This window comes from Heloderma suspectum, chromosome 2 (assembly GCF_057233095.1).
Source record: "Heloderma suspectum isolate Gila_16-S chromosome 2, 16-S_ref, whole genome shotgun sequence".
Taxonomy (NCBI): domain Eukaryota; kingdom Metazoa; phylum Chordata; class Lepidosauria; order Squamata; family Helodermatidae; genus Heloderma; species Heloderma suspectum.
Genome location: NC_139459.1, coordinates 134,938,045 through 134,959,912, shown reverse-complemented (window position 1 = coordinate 134,959,912; position 21,868 = coordinate 134,938,045). Strand labels below are relative to the sequence as shown.

The following is a 21,868-nucleotide window of genomic DNA, read 5'->3' as shown; positions in this document are numbered from 1 at the left end:
TTCAAAACCTACCTAACAGATCTTGCTTACAAGTTATCAAAGTTTGCTTCACAAGCTTGGGTAAAAGTACAGTGAAACAGTCTTACTCTCACTCAACCAACCTTCCCAGTACTGTGTGAGAGGTGTAGGTCTCTCTCATATGAGAAAAACTGTTCTTCAACTATAGCACCTGATGATCATTAGAATTCAGAGCAGAGATGGGATCTACTTGAGAAAACTGGATCTTCACACAGAAGTGCCTCAAAAGGGGGCCAAGTCTCAATCATACCCTTGCATTGGCAGATTGCTTCACCAGGGGGGTTCGGATGAACCCTATCACCTGCTCAAACAATGTGAGAGAGGGTCATGGGGCCGTGTGGGCTAGTCGTGGCCCTCACCGTCTGCGTATGAGAAGGGGCCCTATGTGCATACCAAAATGAGATCTTCCTCGCAAGGAAAAAATGGGATCCTGACAGGCACAGTATCCCACTCATGTGTAGGAGCTCAATGAGCACACTTTGGTACAAATGGAGGGCCCCTATGCATGCATGTCAAATGCTTAGCATGAGCAGCATGTGCATCAGCATGTGCATGGACAGCAGGCACAATCCCCCAATGCATGAGTGCAGTTCATTTGAACACCCCATCTCTTTTCTCCTTCAGGGAAACAGAGCAAACCAACACCTTTGCATTAGTGACCTACCAACCTACAAAAGTTGGAGAGTAGCAGACCAAGGAAAAGAAAGGACACAAGGTACCTTCACCACAGAAAGCCACAGTTAAAAAGAGGCATTAAGGATCCTCACATCAGTAGTGATCTATCCATGTGAAAGTATCCAAGAATGGGACTGATAACTTGCCAGTCCCAAAACCATACATTCACATGAACAAGGGCTTTAATGTACACACACAAACACACCCTGTACTGTAAAGGCATGTGGTCACCTTGCCCCCAACTTCCAAGGTAACCCAAAAAGGTAAGGTCCCACTCATTCCCCTCTAGTGATAGCATTCTGATGGCAGCTAAGGGGAGATAGAGCCAACTCACCGATCTGGTCATCCACATCTACCTATGGGTGACACAAAGTCATGAGTTATCTAGGCTAATATAACCAGTTCTCTTGGAAAGAACTGTTACTTGCTCTGGGGTGATGGGATTAGGCAGAAGGCTGACTTTAAAAAACTGCCCTCCTTCCATAACTGGCCTATCCTCAAATATATGAAAAAGGACGGAGATAAACCTTCTTTCTGCCTCACAGCCCACCAATAGTCGAAAGCATTAAGAGCATGGATGGTATATTCAATTATTTGTCCCCAAAGCCTATCCATTTCCAGGAGCCCAGGTTCAACTCCTCACATTATAAAGTTGCCAACTTTTTTTCTGGCAGGGCTTCTCTATCTTTAATAGCTAGATGACTACTAAACAAAAATCAGATGTGGTTTCTTCCTGGCCACGGGCAGGCAACAATAAGAAAAGCTTTGCCTGCTAAGTTTCTGAGCAGCTCATCAGGAGACAAATACTGGCAACCCTGCAAGAGAAAGTCCTTTACATCTGTAATGCAAAGGGGAGGTTTTTTCCCAGGGTAGAAATGAAGCTATGAGGAAAGCTTTACCTGATAAATATCAACCTTTCACACAGGCTACTGTTAAAATACAGGAGCCTTATCAGGGGAAAAAAAGTACTGCTAACTCTTCAAGGAAAAGACTCTGCACCTCTCTCTATTGCAACACAAGATGCTTTTCCTATATATAAGTGATGTAAAATGCTTCACCAGATTGATATCAGCCTATCAGGCAGTCATTTAACAAACAGGAGTCCTGCCTTGGCATCCTTACAAGGCAAAGTTGTTTGCATCTGCCACTGCAACGGGAAGCACTTTCCCCAAATCAGAGGTAAAGTAATGAGGAAAGTTTCCCCAATGAATTTCTGCCTGTGGGACAGGCAGCTGTTAAAGGACAAAAAGGAATCCCAGCAAGAAGAAAACGCTGGCAAACCTGCAAAAGGAAGTAGTTTGCATCAGCTAGCTTTTCCTGGTATAGAAATATTGGGTAATATCCAATGACAGTCCTACTTAGAGCATACCCATTTAAATTAATGGGAATTAAACTGCCTAGCTTAATTCACTTCTACTCTAAGTAGGGTCTACTCTAAGTAGGACTAACATTGAATACTACCCGGAGAGATGAAAGAAACGTTACCTACGGATTTTATCTCTGTCGGTAGGCAACTTTCAGGACCCTCGCAAAATATGGGGGAGGGGGACTGGCAACACTACCATGAGAGCGGGCTACTACTCACCGAAAATAAGCAGAGGAGGGAGAAGAATTAAATGCCCCCCCCCCTTTGAGGCTTCCCATGCTGACGTCTCCCACACCGACATCTCCCCCCCCCCCCCGGGTCGTGAGGAGATTCAGGCTCACGCACCCACTCGGCATTACCTTCGCACAGGTATCCCGCCAACCCCCAGATGAAGTCGGTGCAGTAGTGGCAGAAGGTGGGCTTGGTGAGGGTCACCCTCTTGAAGCCGTGCCCGGGCGCGTTCCCACGAGCCGCTGGCTGCGGCGGCGGCTGTTTGGGAGACGCGGGCGGCGTCTGCCGCTGCCGCAGCGAAGGCGAGGAAGACGACGGCGTGGGCAGCGAGCGGCTCTTGCTGCCTCTCCCCATCAGGGGGCTGGAAGCGGGGCTAGAGCCGCGGCTCCCGCCGAGCAGCGAGCGGGCTCCGTCTGCCATGCCGCCGGCGTGACCGGGGCTCAGAAAGCGCCGCTTCTCCGCCCCGGCGCCAGCGGGCTCGGCGCTCCCGCCTCAGCGAGCGGCAGGCGGGCGGCTCTCCCTCGCCCTCCCGCTCCGGGCCGCCTCGAGGGGCGCGTCGCGAGGAGCCAAACGACGGCAGCGCCTCTCGCAAGACTTCCGCCGCGCTGCCAGGGAAGCCAGAGGCGGCGGCGGCGGCCTCGGCGGGGAGGAGGAACCAGACAGGGAATGGGGGGGAGGGACGCAGAGGGCGGCGCTTAGCAGCGGCGCCACCGCCGCAGCGCCGCAACCTGCCCGGGCCGCCTCAAGGCCGCCTCCTGTCGGGCTCCGGCGGCCTAGAAGACCGCGGCTGGGGGCCCGCGACGAGGACTCCCTCACGCAAGCGGGGGGGGGGCGCGGAAGGGCCGCGCAACAGCCCCACCGACTTCGGCATGTTTGGTCGGAAGTCAGTCGCGCACCGTTCGCGCCCAGGGAAGCCTTGTGCCCGGGGGACGCGTCCCGTTCGCTTCGATGGGTCTACTCTAACACTGGAAACAACCCTAAGCGCTGGAAGAAGCCCCGCCGAATGCCCTGGGACTCGCGCGTAAAGGGGGCAATGGCGCGAACTGTGCGGTAGCCAGTCAGACCATCCATTCATCCCGGGCCCCGTCCAGGTGGTAGCCTGATAAAGCAGGACTTAAGGTAGACCTTTGCTTTCTCATAGATGTGTTCAGAACCAAAACTTTGGTGCCACGGAAGGCACTTAAACCCATGTTCAGTGACACTGGACCCTCGACTCCCATCTTAGAAACAGACGCGGGGGGGGGGGGCGGGCAGGGAGGCAGTCCACGTACGCTCAGGGACTCCTTGCCTACTTTGCTGTACCTTGCAGTCTGCCCATGCTCCAAACAACGCAGGCTGATCTGCCACAATTTTTGAACTCTAACGCGGCTAATTGTAATGATAGATTTACTCCAGCTGGCTAAGATTGTAACCTGAAAAGTAATTAAGGTATAGGAACTTGGAACCAACTCATGACACTGCAATAGTGTTAACTCCCCAGATGTAGGACTGCATGGGAACTCCCCAGATGTAGGACTGCATGGAAACAGAAATTTCCTGTTCAAAATCCTCACAAGCTCCTAGTTTTCATAGTTTAAGAATGTTATTGCAACAGAAATGATCAGGGGTGAGTGTGTACAACAATTATTTTTAATTGTCATTTAGCAATTGTTTGCTACTCTTTTTCTGTAAAAATTGCAACACTTTTCCCTTACTTGTTTAAAACAGATTTGATGTCACCCTAGGTAAACTGGGTAATGGGGGAAGCAGGCAAAAGATCTACCCAGGTCTGATTTGGTGTCTTCCCTGCCTGGGAACTAAAGGGATAACACAACTTCAAAATAATTCTTGCAAGTACTGTTGTCCCATCTCCTATAGATTTGGAGGTGAAAAAAGTCAAACGTCTATATATTTACTTAGCTGCATATATTGCATAAATTGGAGGAGAATATAAACCCATGATGTTAATATAAAGATGGATGGTGGTATTTCTAGAAGCAGCTGTCCATATGCTATGGTTCTCTGGGATCTGGGCACAAAATCATTCAACTTCCTGAGCATCTCAGCTTTCATTTTAGGTGGTCCGGCATAGGTGTTTCTAGTTTCTAGCTTTTAAGATTGAGGAAAATGTGTTTGAAAGCAGGAGGGCAGTGCCTGCTGAAATCTTGCTCAAGAAACTGCACCCATGGAGTCCTTGTCCTGGATGTATCCAACCCTTCCTTCCTTAAGAGAAACTTGTTGCAGTTCTCTCTCTCTCTCACACACACACACACACAGCTTGTTTTTCACATCACTTGGTTACTTATAGCAGAATATGTGAACTGACTGTTGAAAAGTATTACAGTTGAGCTGACATTGCATGATATAAACGTTCTACCTGTGACAGCTCAGAAACATTTCAGACATTATATAACAACAAACCTAGATTTTGTCATAGTGTGGACATGCAGCCAGGAGGGTCACAGCCAATCCTAGCTCTGATAAGTGTTCCTGGGTATGATATATGTGTGCATGTTTTGAGTGTGTATTTATCACAGGCACACTTCACATTTTTAGGCATACACTTCAAAATAAATCTTCAGACATATGCATGAATGTACGTAGTGTGTGAAGAGACAATCATTCACACCACGCAGCAAGGGCTGAACATCCACATGTAATGTAGGCGCCTGATTCACACTAATCTCATTTCATAGCCTGGAGAGGTACTGACACTTGTTTTGTGGGCCTCCTAAACACTGAGAAAATATGCTTTTTTACCCCCTCAGCAAGTTGTAGTATGTATTACTAGTTACAAAGTGCTGCTGGTAAGTAATCATAGCAGCAATGTAAGAGACAATCTTAAAGTACTGACAACAGTGCATCTCTTTCTGCCTGAAAGAGAATTCTGCCTGTCTCCTGTCATATTTAGATTTTAAATTCAGCATCCTACCAAATTGGAATGGATAATATTTTGTCACAGAACTCACAAACAAGCTTCTTTTCAGCAAGGTCTGGCCTTTCCTCCCCAAAGTGACCATGAGATTATTCAAGTAACATAATCCTCAACCATCCAGATTATGCATACTAGGCTTTATAAGGGATATAAATCATGCACTGTTAGTAATGAATATGTTTATATATACTTAAAGTAACCATGGTTTGAATAAGAACATTCAAATGCTAGTTTAAAAAAGAGTCCTCTTTCATTCTGATAAATTGTTTTGTTGACCATCTATTGTATAAATTGGTAGTGTTACATTTTCCATATTTTATTTACTCTACCCCCACCTGACTTGAGTACCTATGGTGACCAAACTTAGGTACCCAAGGGTTGCTATTACACAAGCAAAGTCAGTCTAAGACACACTTGACATTTCTTATTTCTGGACTGAGCTTGAAGTGAGAGAACAATCATTGCTGTCAGACCTCTGAGATACTTACAAAGCTCCCTGAATCAGTCGACAAAATGCTTTCTTACAGTTCTATCTACATACCAGGGTAAGAGCTTAAAATTGAACTTTTAAAACACCAGCAGTTACAAAGAAAATACTTCTGTAGTTAAACAACGTAGACAGCATAGAGCCTCTGAACTCACTACTATTTGTAGCCTGAAAATGTCAGTTCCTTCTAAAAGCAGTCTAATTCTTGAGTGAAGATAAATCTGGAGGAATAACACATGCAAGTGGGTCAGAAAATAGGACAATTAACCGCAGATCTTTTCCAGTTGTCCTTATTTTTAAACCAGACTTCAAGGGAAGGCAGAATATGCTCCCGCTTTCTGGAACTCCCTACCTCTACAAATTAGGCAGCTACCGACCCTTTTCAATTTTCGACACCTACTGAAACACCTTTCAACACCTTTTCCAGTAGGCATCTCCAGGAAAGTAATCTCTTGTCCTCTGTATAAAGACTTGAGCTTCGTACATCACTTAGAAATTTATTTAATGTAAGCGATTCATAAATATTGTTAAATAAATAATAATCTCATTTAATCAAATGGTGTGTGCATGAGAGGTTGGTCAGCTGATGATTGTATTGTTTTGCCCGGTGTTGGTGATAAGTTAACTTCTTCCCTTCTTCCCCAAATTTCTGACCAGGAGCAGAAGTGTAGTAAAATTCTCCTTGCCACTTGGCAGGATATTACAGAAGGGCTTGCTTGCGTAGTGGGTACAGGCATGCCATGGCAATGGTATTCTGTATTCACCCTTTGGTTAGAGAATTTGTGAGACCGGTGACACCAGGGCACCTTCCCACATTACACTGCTGAATGGGAAGAGGGGGAGTCTACTGCGGTATGGCTTCTTCCTGCACTGCTTGAGTAGCTTGAAAAGCACACACCAGTTCCTTCGTACACCAATTTTCGGGACAGTCAATGCTGGTATGGAGGACGGAGCTTCAGCGTAGCCTCCTCCCATGTGGCCCGGGGCTTCTCAAGGAACCTTAAAAGTTGGCAAGGTAGTTGTGCTACAGTAACTCCCACACATAAACTTAATGGGAGAAGAGGCCCAGATGGCCAGAAGACAAAGGGACATGTCACCCTCAAATGTTCTTAGCACAGCTGTTTATTTAATGCTGGTTTTCAAGCTCACTTTATTCCCTTTTTTAAAAATCATATAGCCTTCACTTGCCCCACTACTTCCAGCATAAATCAGGAATTATTTCCTGAAAAGTGAAAATTACACAAGGGTACAAGATTGGTTCATGTGCTGAGAGCATGATGTAGAGCTGTGGCCTGGGATTTATCATACAGATATAAAAATATGAGCAAACATCGACTCATCAATAGATACAAATGAGTCTACCAAATATAACCAGACTGAGGCTGCAATCCTGTACAAACTTACCTGGGAGTAAGTTCCATTGAACTCGGTAGTTCTTGCTTCTGAGTAGACATGCATGGGACAGCACTGTGAATGTTTGAAAATCACATGCATAGACAACCATATCTCCTCTTGCAGGTTTGCACACAGAACAAAGGTTTACAAAAGTAGCACCTAAAACTGCTGCAGAAGACAAACCTAATTCATCAGACATTGCAATGAGCTTAGGGGTGTCAAACTGCATAGCCTTGGGCTTTACCGTGCCTTAGGTCATGTTGGTTTTGCTCCTGCAGAATAACGTCACAGCCACCCTTCTGACATTTAAACCAGGATTCGCCTTGTTGCCTGCGGCAATGGAAGAATCAGCTCTATAGGCAACTAGGCCTGGGGGCTTTTGTAGATTGCTATCACCACCACCACATACCATCAGTGTGCCACAGATGACTAACATGGATATTTTAACAGCTGCTGACAAGTCATCCTTGTATTAGGTAGACCACTCTGGTGCTTCCAGGCAGAAGGCTCCTAGCACTATCAATCACTAGTCATTGTGCAGCAATTCCCTCTTTTTTTTCCTTAATGGTTTTTCTGTGATTAAAAAAAAATGTCAGAAGAAGCAGTGGGAAAACAAAGGAGGATTACAAATATAAGATGAAATCATCTGATGTCTCCACCCCCCAGAAAATTCTGTGAATGAGGCAGGGCAATGGCAAAATAGAAGTCTTGTCTGGAGGCACCCCTGGCTAATAGCTCGGAATGGTCGGTTGATAGTTCTAGATTTCCTAGCTGGAGTTAGCTGAAACTGGCAGTGCAGCTGTGGGGTGGGGTGAGGAAGGGGGAATCTTCTGCCTCGTAGAAGCAGCTGTTTGCTGCCTGCTTCTATACCTGTAAGTAAAAGCAGTTATTATAAAGCTGCTGTCAGTCTAACAGCACTCCTCATCAAAGAAAACTATACATACTAGAATTGGCGGCAAAACTCGCCACTGCTTGGGGAGGTGGGGAGCACGCAACACCATGGGCAGACATGCTAAAGTAACTTCTGTGGGCTTATTTGCCAAACTGATTTAAAACCTCATATTCACACATTTGTTTCATCGGTAGAAAAATCAGCTGTGCACATAAAAAGGACCTGAACACTAAAATACGCTTTAGAAACAAACAAATAGCAAGTGCTAAACAAGTTAAATGTTAAGAAGCACATCACATTCAAAATAGCCCTCCGATTTCTTTTTCTTTCTTTTTTGCATTCTGACCTGCATAAAAAGCTGGGGTGGGGGGGACTGGAGGATTTCACGGCCATCTTTTCTGTGGCACCCATGCACTCTCCTTGAGAGGGGGCACACGGGTCTCACATCGCAGCTGGGCGTTTCCTTTCCTGGACCTAAGGGCAGAATAGTGTTTCCTGTTGGTTAACCTTCCTTCTTTGCTTGTAAGTTACTAGTTCCAATATGCTACACATGAACTTCTTATTCAAAACAATGGCCTTGAATGAGGGCTGATGTTCATGTTCATTCACATTGGAACTCCCACAATGACAAGATGGGAATGAAAGTTATAATGGTGTTTTCTGGCACTAAAAAGAACAGCAAGGTTCCTCCTTTACCCTGCTTTTAGCCACCTTGATCAGTGGTGTGCTGGAGTCAGGGCTCAAAGGGACACAGTGCCAGCACTTTTTGATTAGCAGGGACTCAGCATCATCTGCCACCCCCCTCAGACTTCCCTGGTCCCTCTGAACTTAGCTACAATTCTTACAGTAGTTGTGGGGAGGGGGAATGGGTTTTCCCAGCAACAATATATTGCTTATGCTATCCCTTTTGTAATGCAAAGTATTTAGGGGTGTGGCGCGGAGTGGTAGGCAGCAGTATTGCAACCGAAACTCTCCCCATGACCTGAGTTCGATCCCAGCGGAAGCTGGGTCCCAGGTAGCCGGCTCCGGTCGGCTCAGCCTTCCATCCTTCCAAGGTCGGTAAAATGAGTACCCAGCTTGCTGGGGGAAAGGTAGTCACAACTGGGGAAGGCAATGGCAAACCACCCTGCTATAGTCTGCCATGAAAACGCCAGCGCAAGCGGTGTCCCTCTAGGAGTCAGCAATGACTCAGTGCTTGCACAGGAGGAACCTTTCCTTTCCTGGTCCTGAAGGGTCAATTAAAACCCCTTAGCTTTACAAAAGACCTGCTCTTGATAAAGATGAAAACTGCTAGAACTGGTTTGTTGATATGGATCAATGCAGCTGCCTATAATTTTGGGCTCGCCTTTGGGACTATTGTGATAAGCACTTCAACATTTACCACTGACCTTGATTGTAAGAAATAGACCAGGATGTTATCTCAGAATAGGTTCCAGGGCTGAGCCTTGTATGAAGTGGGCTAAGCTCCATAACACTTTCTTTTCCCTTAAGAATTAAAATAAGAATAAATGTTACGTTTTCAAATATTAACAGGAGAGGTAGCATTAACTGTGCAGTGCTGGGAAAATAACACATGACTCTCTTATTTGTAGCCAAGGCATGAAGAGAGAGGTACAAAATCTCAGGCCCGAGGGCCAAAACTGGCCCTGCTGGGTTTCCAGTCCAGCCCTACAGGGTCCACCCGTATCCTCTCCGACCACCAACCGTTTGGTGGTTTCCCAGCTTTTGTGCAGTTTTCCTTTCATCCTGAAAGGTTGAAATGCCTCTCCTAAGGCTTAGTTACCGGCAGTAAGAACTTTAAGGTAAAATATGCAATTTTGGCCCTGTCCCTTTGACCCCGTCCCCCACTGGAATGTGGCCCCCAAGAGCTTTTCCAAAATGGAATTTGGCTATAGGACCGAAAGAGGCTCTGCACCCCTGCATCAAGACAAAGCAAAAGAGCTCAAGGAAATAGCTATTCATTTATTTACTTACCAGATTTGCAGACTGCCCCAGTAAATTTATTTATGTATTTATTTCATTTTTATACTACCCAACAGCTGAAGCTGTCTGGGTGGTTCACAAAATTAAAACCACAAAAATACAACAGAAAATACAATATAAAATATAAAGCAACAGATTAAAGATTAAATGCCTGCTTTTAAAGGAAGGTCTTAACCTGGCGTCTACACCCATAGCCAGCCTAAAAGTTTGGGGGGGTGCCAAAAAAGTAGGGGGGCAGTTCATCTGGTTGGTAGGCCTTTGAAAGGCAAAATTGTAAAGCGTTTTTTGATTATTTGTTTGTAAAAATACTTGGGGCAGAGAAAATGTAGGGGGACAAGCCCCCCCCCCCCACTACAGGCCTGCATCTAAATGTGTACGATGTATTTTTGATCATACTGTTAGAGTTTTTCTTTAGTAAGAAGATTGATTTGTAATGAGAGCGAAAGGATCTGAGTCTGAAAAACATTTGGATTTTATCACCCCCACCCCCACCCTGATGTGTGTAGTAGTCTGTTTGTGCAGAGCTCACATAACATACAAAAATTCACGGTTATGGCTTGGTTGTTTTCCTCCCAGATATACAGGTTTCATTCCAAATTTTGAAAGCGTAGTTGGAGAAACTTATGGTAATGCTACGCGAAAACTGCTTGCCCATCGAGCAAAGTTGCTACAATTAAGCCATACTGCAGTCGGCATACCTGGGCACAGGTATCTTCTCAACAAGACATTTAGACAGCCATATGGGCACCACTACACTCAGCTGTTAGACGACAGAAATACTGCTCATGGTAAGACTGCCACTCATGTGATTCGGCACATTTCAGAATTCAAATTATTATTATTACATTTCTGTGTCATGCAACTGCCAAAGCTTTCTGAGTGGTTTACAAAAGATTAAAATACATATAAAATATAATATAAAAACCATTTACATACAAAACAATTTAAAACATTCAGCAAATATCCCAGACCAGTTAAAAACCTTATCATAAGCTGTCAAATGTCTGGGAGTAGAATGGATGACAATGTTGGCATAAGGCAGACCTCAGTGCGGAGAGCGTTCCACAATGGGGGAGATACCACTAAGAAGGCCCTCTCCCTTGTTGCCACCCTCCGAACCTCCTTCAGAAGAGGAACCTAAAGGAGGGCATCAGATGACAATCGTAACATACGGGTAGGTTCATACTGGGAGTGGCACTTCATCAGGTATTTTGGTCCCGAGCTGTGTAAAACTTTATAGGTCAAAACCAGCACCTTGAATTGGGCTTGGAAAAATACAGGCAGGCAGCACAAGTGTGCCAGAATTGGTGTTATGTGTTCAGACCTTCTGGTCCCCATAATCAATTGGGCTGCCGCATATTGCACAAGCAAAAGTTTCCGAACAGTCTTCAAGGGCAGCCCCCATAGAGTGCATTGCAGTAATCTAACTTGGTTACCTGAGGCCACATTATCCCTGTCCAGAGAGTAAACGGATAACCAATCAAAGCTGGTGGAAGACACTCTGTGCCTTTGGGGACACTAGAGCCTCAAGTGACAAAGATGACAGTAGAAGAACCCCCAAGCTACAAACCTGCTCCTACAGGGGGAGTGCAACCCCATCCAGAATAGGTTGAATGCCTCTACCCTCTTCAAATAATAATGAAGAATGCTCCTTCCCCAAGAAAAAACAAATATTGCCTTTTTAGGGTGGAATTGCACATTGTATGCAGTGAGGGATGCCACCAAAAAAATGTATTTCCTGTGTTGAGTTTTCCGTCACAGTGTGTCGGATCATTTATGCTGTACTTAAGTCTTCCCCAACCTGGTGCCCTCTAGATGTGTTACAGTACAACTCCCATAATTCCCAGTCAGCATGGGTGTGGCATGTTGTGAATTTCTCCACCCCTTTTCCATTTAACTGGCTGCCACTGGCAGGCAGGAAAGCATACCATGTGATGATGTCCCAACATAGGGTAAGTAAGCCTACATGTTACAAGAGCTGAAGAGGAGAACTTGCGATAGCAGGCCCATTGAAATTAATGGGACAAGTTCAAGTTAGTTCACTTCAGTGGGTCTACTCTAAGTAGGACTAACATTGGATACTACTCTTGGTGCTTTAGACTTGGCATCTGTTAGGTTGTTTGTTGGTAGGTGTCTGTGAAATCCCAAACTGTAACCTGTCAAGCTAAGTGCCATTTTATGTCAGTTAACAAATACTGTGAGATACCAAATACCACTGCATTTGAAAATAGCATGCAAGAAAAGTAATATTTGACAATCAGATACTGTAAAATATAAACTCACATTATGCATCAACTATCAAACACTGTAAAATATTGAAATCAATCCTTGCTGCTTCTCTTCCGTTCCATCTCCCTCATGGTTGACCTTCTAAAAAAATAAATAAATCAGTATCCAGATATATTGTCTGTTTTGGTAATCAGCTAGATTTCTGCACAGGTTATACTACCTTGAAAGTGCTATGTATCTTTGAGAAAGGTATTAAACCAAGGATAAGGACAGGAAGGGGGTGAGAGTGAAAACTAGGGCCCAGTTCAGATACTATGATTATTACATTTATATCCCGCCTTTTTTCCTCCTGCAAAGAACCCAAGGTGGTTTACATGATGCTCCTCCTCCTCTCCATTTTATCCTCACAACGACCTTGTGAGGCAGGTTAGGCTGAGAGTCAGTGACTGGCCCAAAGGCACCCAGTGAGCTTCATGGCCAAGAGGAGACTAAAACCCGGATATCCCAAGTCCCAGTCCAGCACTCCAACAACTACACCACACTGGTGTAGCTTGGTCTGATTTGTGCCTGCAGCCTTCCTCCTCTTCCTTCCTCCTTTCTCTCATGGACCTTAACACAGTACTTCACAGTCCTTCCAAACAAAAATCCACCTCTGGGTACTCCAAGCTTTCTTCATTTCACAGTATAATTCAGGAGGAGGGCAAAGGAGTCATTTTGTTGTTGCTATTGCCAAACAGTCGGGAGTTGGAAATCCCTGCCTATGGACTGCAAATCACTCAGAGATCTACTGACAGATCCAGATCTACCTTCTGCGATAAACCATGGTTTATTAGACCAAGATCATGATATTTGGACTGGACCTAGCAATGTCTCTGGATTCTCCAAAGTATTCTGAAGAAGGATTCACAGAATCCATCTTGCTTTCTGACTACCGTCTTCTTGTGCCCTGTCAAGTCAACCCATTGTGCAATCCAGATATGCCTTGTGCGCACAAATAGATGGATGGGGAGTTGAAAGAAGGCATGAGAATTGGCTTCAAAGCTTTCTATCCCCTCTCCCCACCTTTTAGCTAGCAGTAGCAGGTCAAAGTAAATACCAGCTTGTTCCTAACCGAGAGTAGTCAGCCTGTGTTAGTCACAGCCACCCATATGATAAATTCCTATATCTTTGTGGCATGCATTTAGGAAAAGCAAAGGGCTGCTTCCCATCCTGAATTCACGAGCAAGAAATCCATTAGGGACCAATGCCACCTACCCCGCCAAAACCTCCTCCAAAGCAGTTGAAATAGATTCTTCCCTCCCAACCCTCATCAAGATAATTGTACAGTGGCTCAATTCCACTTTCCCTTGGAACAAAGAGAGACTATGAAAATGTATGCATCATCATATCCCCAGTACTGAGCAAATCAAGTGCAAAGTGCATTTCTAATGTCAATGCAAAGCAGCTTGGAAAACACATATATAATTAAAATCTTAATGAGCATAATAAAAGTGGAAGTAAGAAGATGTCAATACTCTGAGTTGTCAGCCTCTTAAGACTACCACCAAGCATGACATTCCAACATTAAGCCTTACGATCCAGGATTAAAGCAATGCCTTCCTGCTTTCAAATGCTCAGTTTTTATCTCCGTTAACTGTAGTGAGCACAGTCTTTCCTCCTTTTTCCAGAATACCTACCGTCAAATACCAATCCACATCGCTTTGCACGAAGTCTCATCTGTGACTGCGATCCTGCAACCACTTCTGCCATTCAGTCAATAGAAAAGCTCAAGGCAGACTTAAAACCGCCACCAAAATCGAGCCAGACAAGACAGCGCCTCCTAACCAAGCCAGAAGATGAGTCAGTTGTGGTATGTCAGTTTCTGTCCTGCTCTGGAGCAAGTCTTGGCTGTTTGCAAGCACGTACAGGGAACGAGGCAATAGAGTAGTCAAGTTGGCAAGCAAAGGGTCAAGCACACAGGTTTCAATCGAAGGCGGTTTAAGTTAAGGCAGGAGTAGTCAAAATCCAGGCAGAGGTCAGAACGCAGGCAGGCAGGCAACAAGGATCAGGCAGCAGCGGTCGTGGTCAAGATAACAAGCCAGAGGTCAAACACAGTAAATCAGTCAGATACGTTACGCAGTCCAGAAGCAGGGTCTTTGAGCAGTTCAGAAGGTCAAAAACAGCATCAGACAGGGCACCATTCAGGAGGAAAGATACATGGCAGAGGCTGGATGGGCCAATACTGGCTGGGTTTCCAGTGCAGGCTTTTAAGCCCAAAGCCAGCCTGACCCCACTCAGAGCTCAGCTGTAGCAATCAGAGCCCCCTTTTGAGACCCTACTCCTGAGGAGTCCCTTTCTGGAGGCGAGCACTCCTTCGCAGAGGAGCCCTGCTAGCCTGTCGCTTGAGGCAACGACGCTCCCAAAGATCAGGGGGTGGCTCAGCCTCTGCCTCAGAGGCAGAGTCCCTCTCTCCTGACAAGGATGGCCCTGCAGCCACTTCCCCTGAGGGTTCAGGCTCCTGTGGGTCTGGGGGCAGTCCCTGGTCTGGGGTATCCTGGGCTTTTGGGGCCTCTAGCTCCTCCTCTGAGGAGGACTCCTCCAGTCTGGGCATGACAGTTTGCAGCACCATTGGTATTATGGCTTTCATATACTCCAGAAAGCATTGCTATTTTACAGCCATATGCCGTTGATTTTGCACAGATTGAACTTCAGGAGTCCTCTGATTTAAGTCAGTGGGTCAGTCCAGATATAACGCCAAACCATGCTTTGGCATTACATGACCGAATTCTGTGCTTGCAAGCTCCCTCTCCCTCTTCCGCTCACATGCTCTGTCCACTTTTGATTAGTGACTTCCTGGGTTTTGGCAAACCATAGTTTGATGTTACATCTGACCTGGCAAACAATGGTTTTCATGAGCCCAGCAAAGCAGGATTAGAAACCAGTGTTTGATCCTGGTTTCCATTCTTAGTTTATAGGGCAAGAACAAACCATAGTTCACCAGTTCAAATGTAGCATCAAACTCACAAAAGTAATATAATTGCTGTTATTCTATTATTACATTTATAGCCCATCTTTTTTCCTCTTGCAGGGAACCCAGGGTAGCTTACATGGCCCTTCTCTTGTCCATTTTATCCTCACAACAACCTTGTGAGGTAGCTTAGGCTGAGAGTCAGTGACTGGCCCAAAGTCTCCCACTGAGCTTCATGGCTGAGTAGGAACTAGAACCCAGCTCTCGTGACTCCAACTGTCCAAACACCACACTGGCTCTGATTATGAACATGTGAAAGTAAGGCTGCATGGAATATTCCCTGGGCCATTTTGCAGGTTGCAAACAGCTATTCCAGTGTGGTAATAGCTATTTGCACCACCTTCTCCGTTATAGACCTGTTTGATCTTTGAGGTTATCTGGTGATAATATAATACGGTGCCACGTATTCCTGAGATCTGCTTTGTGGTTTTTTGGAGCAGGGCATTTAATGAAGTAGCGCTCACTGTGTGGAATAATCATTCCCTGGAGATTAGACATGCACCAAAACTTTTTATTTTTAGGCTCATGTTGAAGACACATCTGTTTACGCAAGCTTTCCCTGTGTAATTTAGCCTGCCGTCTTATGAATATGTTGATACAAGATATTCTATGTATTGGTTTTATATGTTTATATTTTTATGATTTGTGAATACCAATTTGAAAACTGTAGATATAAGAGGTTTATCAATACAAATATAAACAAATAAATAAATGTAAGTAATGGATTAATTCTGCATTATTTCTGTCATGATAGATTTCTTCCCTGGCAACTCATAGTTTGCCCTCTGATAAGAAGATCTCGGATATCATTATCCCCAAGACAGACAAAGTACAGAACCCAGAGCAAACTTTGACCTTGGCCCCCCAAAAGAGAGAGGCTGTTCAGAAAAGACAAGACAAGCTGATATACAGAACCGATTGCGGACTCCTTCCAAATTACACTGGCTACATCCCGGGTATGTGTTTTTTTCCTTCCCCTGTCTAAATTTGTGATTCCATTTGCTTTAATCCACCCACATTAAAAACCTTAATCTATTTTGCTTGAGAAGCTTAAAAGCAAAACAGGAAATAAGGTCTATTTTTAGTTCAAGTCAATTCACTTGCCCCTTTAATATGCCAGTTATAAGCTATTAGATAAGGTGAAATTGTTGCTTGTACATATGGGGATGCAATCCTTAGTGAATTGTGCTTCGGAAAGAGGATAAAGGGTAAGTTCACAAATGAAATGGAGATACACAATCTCTAGAAATCCGTTCTTTACCCTTTCTGTGTGCTGGGTCACACGCAGAAGCAAATGATTTCTGTACAGAAGAATTTTCCTGACAAGACTCCAAAGCTATAAGGGAGAGATGTAGCCTAGTACTGCAGCTTCTAAAATTAGAGGCAAGTGGGGCCCGCAACAAAATGTTGCAACAGTGGAGTGCTCCTGTTCAAGATTCCAGCCATTCCACTCCATTCTGTTACCCCGCCCCACAACAGTCAGTCACAGAGCACGGCAGCTGGGCATGCTCAGTTCTCCTGAGGCTGTGAGTTTTTTTCTAAAGATTTCTTGCAAATGTGCAACCCTTGAGGTTCCCCCAAGACTGCTGATGCTTCGTGGGTGGCACCGTTTTGGCTGCCTAGGTCATGGCACTCACAGCCTGAGCATCAGAAACAGAAGGAATTCTATATGGCCTCACAACCTAGACGCCATGCTGACAACCACCACTAGGAGAGCCATCCACAGGATTACATGTCCTCCACCCCATCAGCTGTGATGATCAGAATTAAGTCTAACCAGGTCTAACCCCATCAGAATTAAGTCTAACCAGGATTTGCTTTTTAAAACTTTTTATTTATACAGATCTTTTAAACATTCACCTAAAGAGAAGCGTCAACAACATGCCTCATAGCTTAAAATGGAGATGGACAAAAAAAAGATAAATGTCAAACCTATCCACAAAATAAGCAGAAAACCGGGTTTGAAGCTAAACCAGGTTTCAAATCCTGGTTAAAAGGTGTCCTGGTTAGCGTCATGGTAGACGACTATGCCAGTCCAATCCTTAACCATGGTTAAGGTCAGCAGGAGTGAGGGGAATTCATTTAGAGGAACGGGGGCGCTTCGTGTTTTTAAAATCTAGTGCAGGGATCATAAGGATCTGCATCAGCTCCTAGATGTTATTTCCCCCCCACACACACACATACAGCCCCTGAAGGAGAGATCAGTAGTGGGCCCGGGCTCTCATGCTGCCTTTTACCTCTCTCATAGGCTGTCTATACGTACCATTTTAAATGGGACAGTACCGTTTTTTTTAATATTTCCTGACTGTCCCGTTGTTTTAATATAAACGTCAATTTTGTCCCATTTTTAATTTTTTGTAAAAAACTGAACACGTTTCTCATAAGGCTCTATGCTAATCAATGCATGCAGTAAAACTACTAATGTGACGAAAGAGGAAGTTCCATTTACTTTATCCAGCCAGGGCCAGGCTTCTTGAGCTAGCTACGAACAGACGCAGCCCCCTGGCTTGTCTGCAGTGGTGGGGAATTCAAGAGGCAGTCGTTAAGCTCCATTTGGCATGTGGGAACCAGGAGGGTGAGTCTTACTGTTATTTCTACCATCATTCCGCCCATAGAGATTCTTTCTGCCCTACATTCAGTTTGATTTGGACTTTTCAGACTCATATTTCAGTTCAACAGGCTGTTAGCTATTTTTTTTAATTACAGCCTAAATATTACATAACCCCGTCCCGTTTTTGTCATCCCAATATCCCGTTTTTGTCTCAAGGAAATATGGTCAGCCTACTCATGATGGGGAGAGGGTAACGACAGAGTAAGACCTCTTGTGCGAATAAACCCAAGGATACAACTTTCCTTTTGTTTTTTGATGTGTTACTGTGTTTTTAGATTTTTGCCCTGCTGCTGGTTTTTACCCAATGTTTTTACTTTGGTTTTATTCTCTTTTAAACTTTTAAAGGTTTTATATTTTTTATCATGTTGTACTTTAGGTTTTTAATTTTTGCAAAGCATGCAGAGAGCTTTAGCTATTGTGCGGGATAGAAATGTAACAGCAACAACAAGCATCCCCAGAAACAGTCATTCCTTCAAAACACCATCACTCAGGACCAGCCCAAAACATTTTTGTACCTGAGGCAGAACAGCAAACACAAGGTGTATCATATCCAAGGCTGGGCACATTATTTTGGCACTTCGGGCAGAAAATCCCACAAGTGCCTCTCCCCTTTCCTGGCAGTAAAAACACAACAATAAGAAATTCAGTAACTAACCTCCTGCTGCCCTTCCATGACACCCAAAATCAACTACCTGAGGCAGCTGCCTCACTCTGCCTAATGGTAGGCACAGATGCTGACAAGAGAGATCTCATAATATTTGTTAGGCAACAGACTTTATAAAAGTTTCCCTCAGTGACTCTTAGGTGTTCTTAAGCAACTGTTTCATTTTAGGGCGGTGGGTGGGGGGAATACTTTGCTTTAAGCCACATCTGCACTAGTTATACTATTTGCAGACCCATAGCCAGAAATGTTGCAGTGAAGGACGGAGCCTAAGGATACACAGGGTAGAGTGTCTGTGAAAAATGCCACCCAGCCAGACCCTAAAAATAGGCTGAAGGTTAACTGTATATTAAAAATTAATAAAATACAATTGTCGGTTATCTCAGAGCCTTTACAGCAAGGAGGGGATTTCTGAGGACGGGGGGCGAATCTCAGCCCCCCTGCTGCTGAAATTGTTGCACTGCTGAACTGCCACTGAATTTTTCAGTGGCAGCAGCAAAAAACCCCCAACATTTTCCAAAGGCCTGGGGAGCACGCTTTTGCCTCAAACAAGGCGTGCAGTCTCTGCACAACTTATTTTAAACAGAAAATGTGGCTTTTTTGCCACACTGCCAAAATTCGGCAGCAATTCAGCAGTGTGGCAGTGGCAATTGCAAGACAGCAAGACTGCATAAAAGGACCAGGAGGGCATATACAGCCTGCAAGCCATGTGTTGCCCACCCCTGCTTTACGCTGATAAAAAAAATTAGGGAAAGGGCTTGGAATACTCCTGATGGAGTCAGCCCCCCTGCTCCCCACTCTTGACTACAGCCCTGACATTTAGACTTGATTGCTCTCAGGACCCGGTTTGTGTGTAACGCTACCAAATCATGAGTTAATTAATCCACAGTTTGCCACAGCATGTACCTGATACGTTCTGTGGCCATTTTGAATATTCAACCCCCAGTTGGGGACTGCTACATTTCTTTCATTTCATTTCTATACCGCCTAATAGCCTAAGCTCTCTGGGCAGTTCACAAAAGTTGTGTTGCTTAGACTAGAGCAGGTGTCACCAATCTTTTGGGTCTGGTGAGCACATTTGGAATTTTGAAAATGTGTCATGGGTACTCACAAAAAAGGCTGCCATAAGGGGGGCTTCCTATTCACAAAATGGCTACCATGGTGGGTGTGGCCAGACACAAAACACCCATTTCCCAGAAGGCAAACTGGTAAGGCTAAAAGAAAAACTAACTTGCCAAAGAACCTAAGTACAAGGCAGAGGTGGAGTCTAACTTCCAAAACACAAAACCATTATTTCAAACCCACAGTTTTGTTCTCCAACACATATTGACACAAGGCAAACTGAGGCTCAAAGACAAGTAACTTGACCAAGAAACTGAGTACAAGGCAGAGGTGAAATCTGAGCCCCAAATGCCGAATCATATATTTGCCCCCACAAAACACAACAAAATGCCCATTTCACAGACAGCAAACTTACATGATGACCAAACTTGGACACTATAGGTTAATCGTGGGTTAAACAACCTACAGTCAATCTACTATTAGTAGTTAGGTTAAGTGTGGGTTGTTTAACCCACAATTAATCCATAGTATCTGGGTTCAGATGTCACATAGCAACCTACGATTGAGGGTTGAATATTCAAAATGGCTGCAGAATGTGCATGACACATCATGGGTTAATTAAGCCCCTTAGACTTTTCCCATGTAAGATTCTTAACGTGATAGCTATCTTGGCTATATTTTGCCAAAAAGCCAAGTACATTTTTGCCATGGTTTACAAAAAGCGTAAGATTTTACTTTTTGACCTACGCTCGGTTCAGACATACATTCTAAATCATGGTGTGGCATGAATGGAACAAGCCTTGAGTTTGCATGCCCACCCACCCCAGTCCTCCTCCTCTCATCATGCATTCAAATTCCTTCCCTTCCTGGTTTGTATCTGAATTGGCAATCTAAGAGCTGCACTTGCCTTGTTAACCAGGATTGTAAACCAAATTTAAGCTTGAGGTTCAGTCCATTCGTATCCTTGCAACACCAAACCATGATCTGGGATCAAGTCTGAACTGAACCTATGTGACAAAGTGATATTCTACCCCCTCTTTTTTTAAACAAATCGAAGAACCATAGCAAAATCACTCAGCATTTTGGCAAATGTTAGTCAAGATAACATCTCAAACTGCCCCCCTTAAATGGAAAGAAAAAACTAGGATCTTTGAACTGAGGCACTGATTTGTTAAGGCAGCTTGTCCAAACTGATATTGAATACATTGATTCAGATGTAGCCATATCTTCATACTTTAACAAGAACCAAAATGACATGGTGCAGTAATAGTAATTAAAATCACAGTTCCCTGCCGGTAGACTTATATAAGAAAGAAAGAAAGAAAGAAAGAAAGAAAGAAAGAAAGAAAGAAAGAATCTCACACATGCAGAGGGAAAAGGAGGAGTTACGAAAGGGAGGCTCTGTTGTAAAGCAGCACCACAGCATGGTTTGGTTTGCATTCTAAAATTGTTAGCTGTGCTGTTAGAGATTTAGCTCTCTATGTACAAAACTCATACCAGGGCAAGGATTGCAATCTCAACTCAGTGGCTGACATTTCAAAGGAAAGGAAGTAAGGGGCCCATCTCACAACCACAGAGGATGCTCTGTGAGGCCTGGGACCAGCTTTGCCTCAAACTGCTGCATCTTAAGAGCTCCAAGAGGTAGAAGCCCAAGTTAAAACACAGTCAAAATTTGCCACCAAGTAGTAAACACTTTGGATAGTTTAAAAAGGCAGGAAAATTACCTGGTTACATTGATATTGCACTTCTAGGTATCAACCAGCCAGTGAAACGGTGTTCCTTCTGGTTACCTGTATTGGGGTCTAGAAAATCAGCCACTGCAGATTCTGCCAAGCGTTGGCCACAGCGTGTCAGATCCTGTCAGTTTCTATACAGCCATATGAGTCACCCATTCCTACCTAGGCTGTTTTTCAAAGTCATACGATGTTATTGACATGTAAGACCCTAAACAACTTGGACCCAGGCTGAGGGAGCATCTTCTCCCATATCAACCTTCACTGAGATTCACAGATGAAGGCTTCCTGGTTGTTCCTTTGCCTGCACAGGCACATCTGATAGTTACTGGGGGTAGGGCCTTTTCTGTTGTGGCACCTTTGGAATTTTCTCCCCTTGCAGGTGCCACCATTGATGGTGTTTCGGCACCTGTTGGAAACTTATCTGTATACCGAGGCATTTGCTGATTTTAATACCTCGCTGGTAGATTTTCTTTGTGGCTGTTCTTATTGTTGTATTTAATTTTAATTGTTGTTTTCATGCATTTTGTACACCACCCTGTGATCTGAGAACGAAGGCTGCCATATAAATATTTTAAATAAATAATAAATCAAGATGGACCCT

The 21,868-nt window shown here is 44.5% G+C and overlaps 2 protein-coding genes across 5 annotated transcripts in view; one reads left to right on the top strand and one right to left on the bottom strand.

Moving 5' to 3' along the window:
- Positions 1-2,924, bottom strand: part of DGKQ (diacylglycerol kinase theta) — a 90,363-nt gene extending 87,439 nt beyond the window's left edge. For 3 of the 4 annotated variants that reach the window (XR_014787849.1, XR_014787848.1, XM_084834849.1), the window contains exon 1: positions 2,419-2,921. Coding sequence is in view for 2 of the 4 variants with exons in the window: in XM_084834849.1 (XP_084690975.1) it covers positions 2,419-2,710 (292 nt within the window). In the remaining 2 variants the exon portion in view is untranslated. Of the gene's footprint in view, positions 1-2,418 lie in introns of all 4 variants that reach the window. The other variant, XM_084834850.1, reaches the window with a different exon arrangement.
- A 235-nt stretch (positions 2,925-3,159) lies between these two features.
- LOC146352787 (uncharacterized) lies at positions 3,160-21,868 on the top strand. The gene is made up of 6 exons (XM_084829684.1): positions 3,160-3,228; positions 3,345-3,409; positions 10,538-10,749; positions 13,858-14,039; positions 15,952-16,153; positions 21,283-21,868. The coding sequence occupies exons 1-6, from the start codon at positions 3,160-3,162 to the stop codon at positions 21,462-21,464; spliced, it is 912 nt and encodes a 303-aa protein (XP_084685810.1). The 3' UTR covers positions 21,465-21,868.

Coding starts and splice junctions, on each gene's coding strand:
- LOC146352787 (XM_084829684.1), top strand. CDS start 3,160: ATGTTTGGTCGGAAGTCAGTCGCGCACCGTTCGCGCCCAGGGAAGCCT. Junction 3,229..3,344: donor GTGCCCGGGGGACGCGTCCC/GTTCGCTTCGAT, acceptor ACTGTGCGGTAG/CCAGTCAGACCATCCATTCA. Junction 14,040..15,951: donor CAGAAGATGAGTCAGTTGTG/GTATGTCAGTTT, acceptor CTGTCATGATAG/ATTTCTTCCCTGGCAACTCA.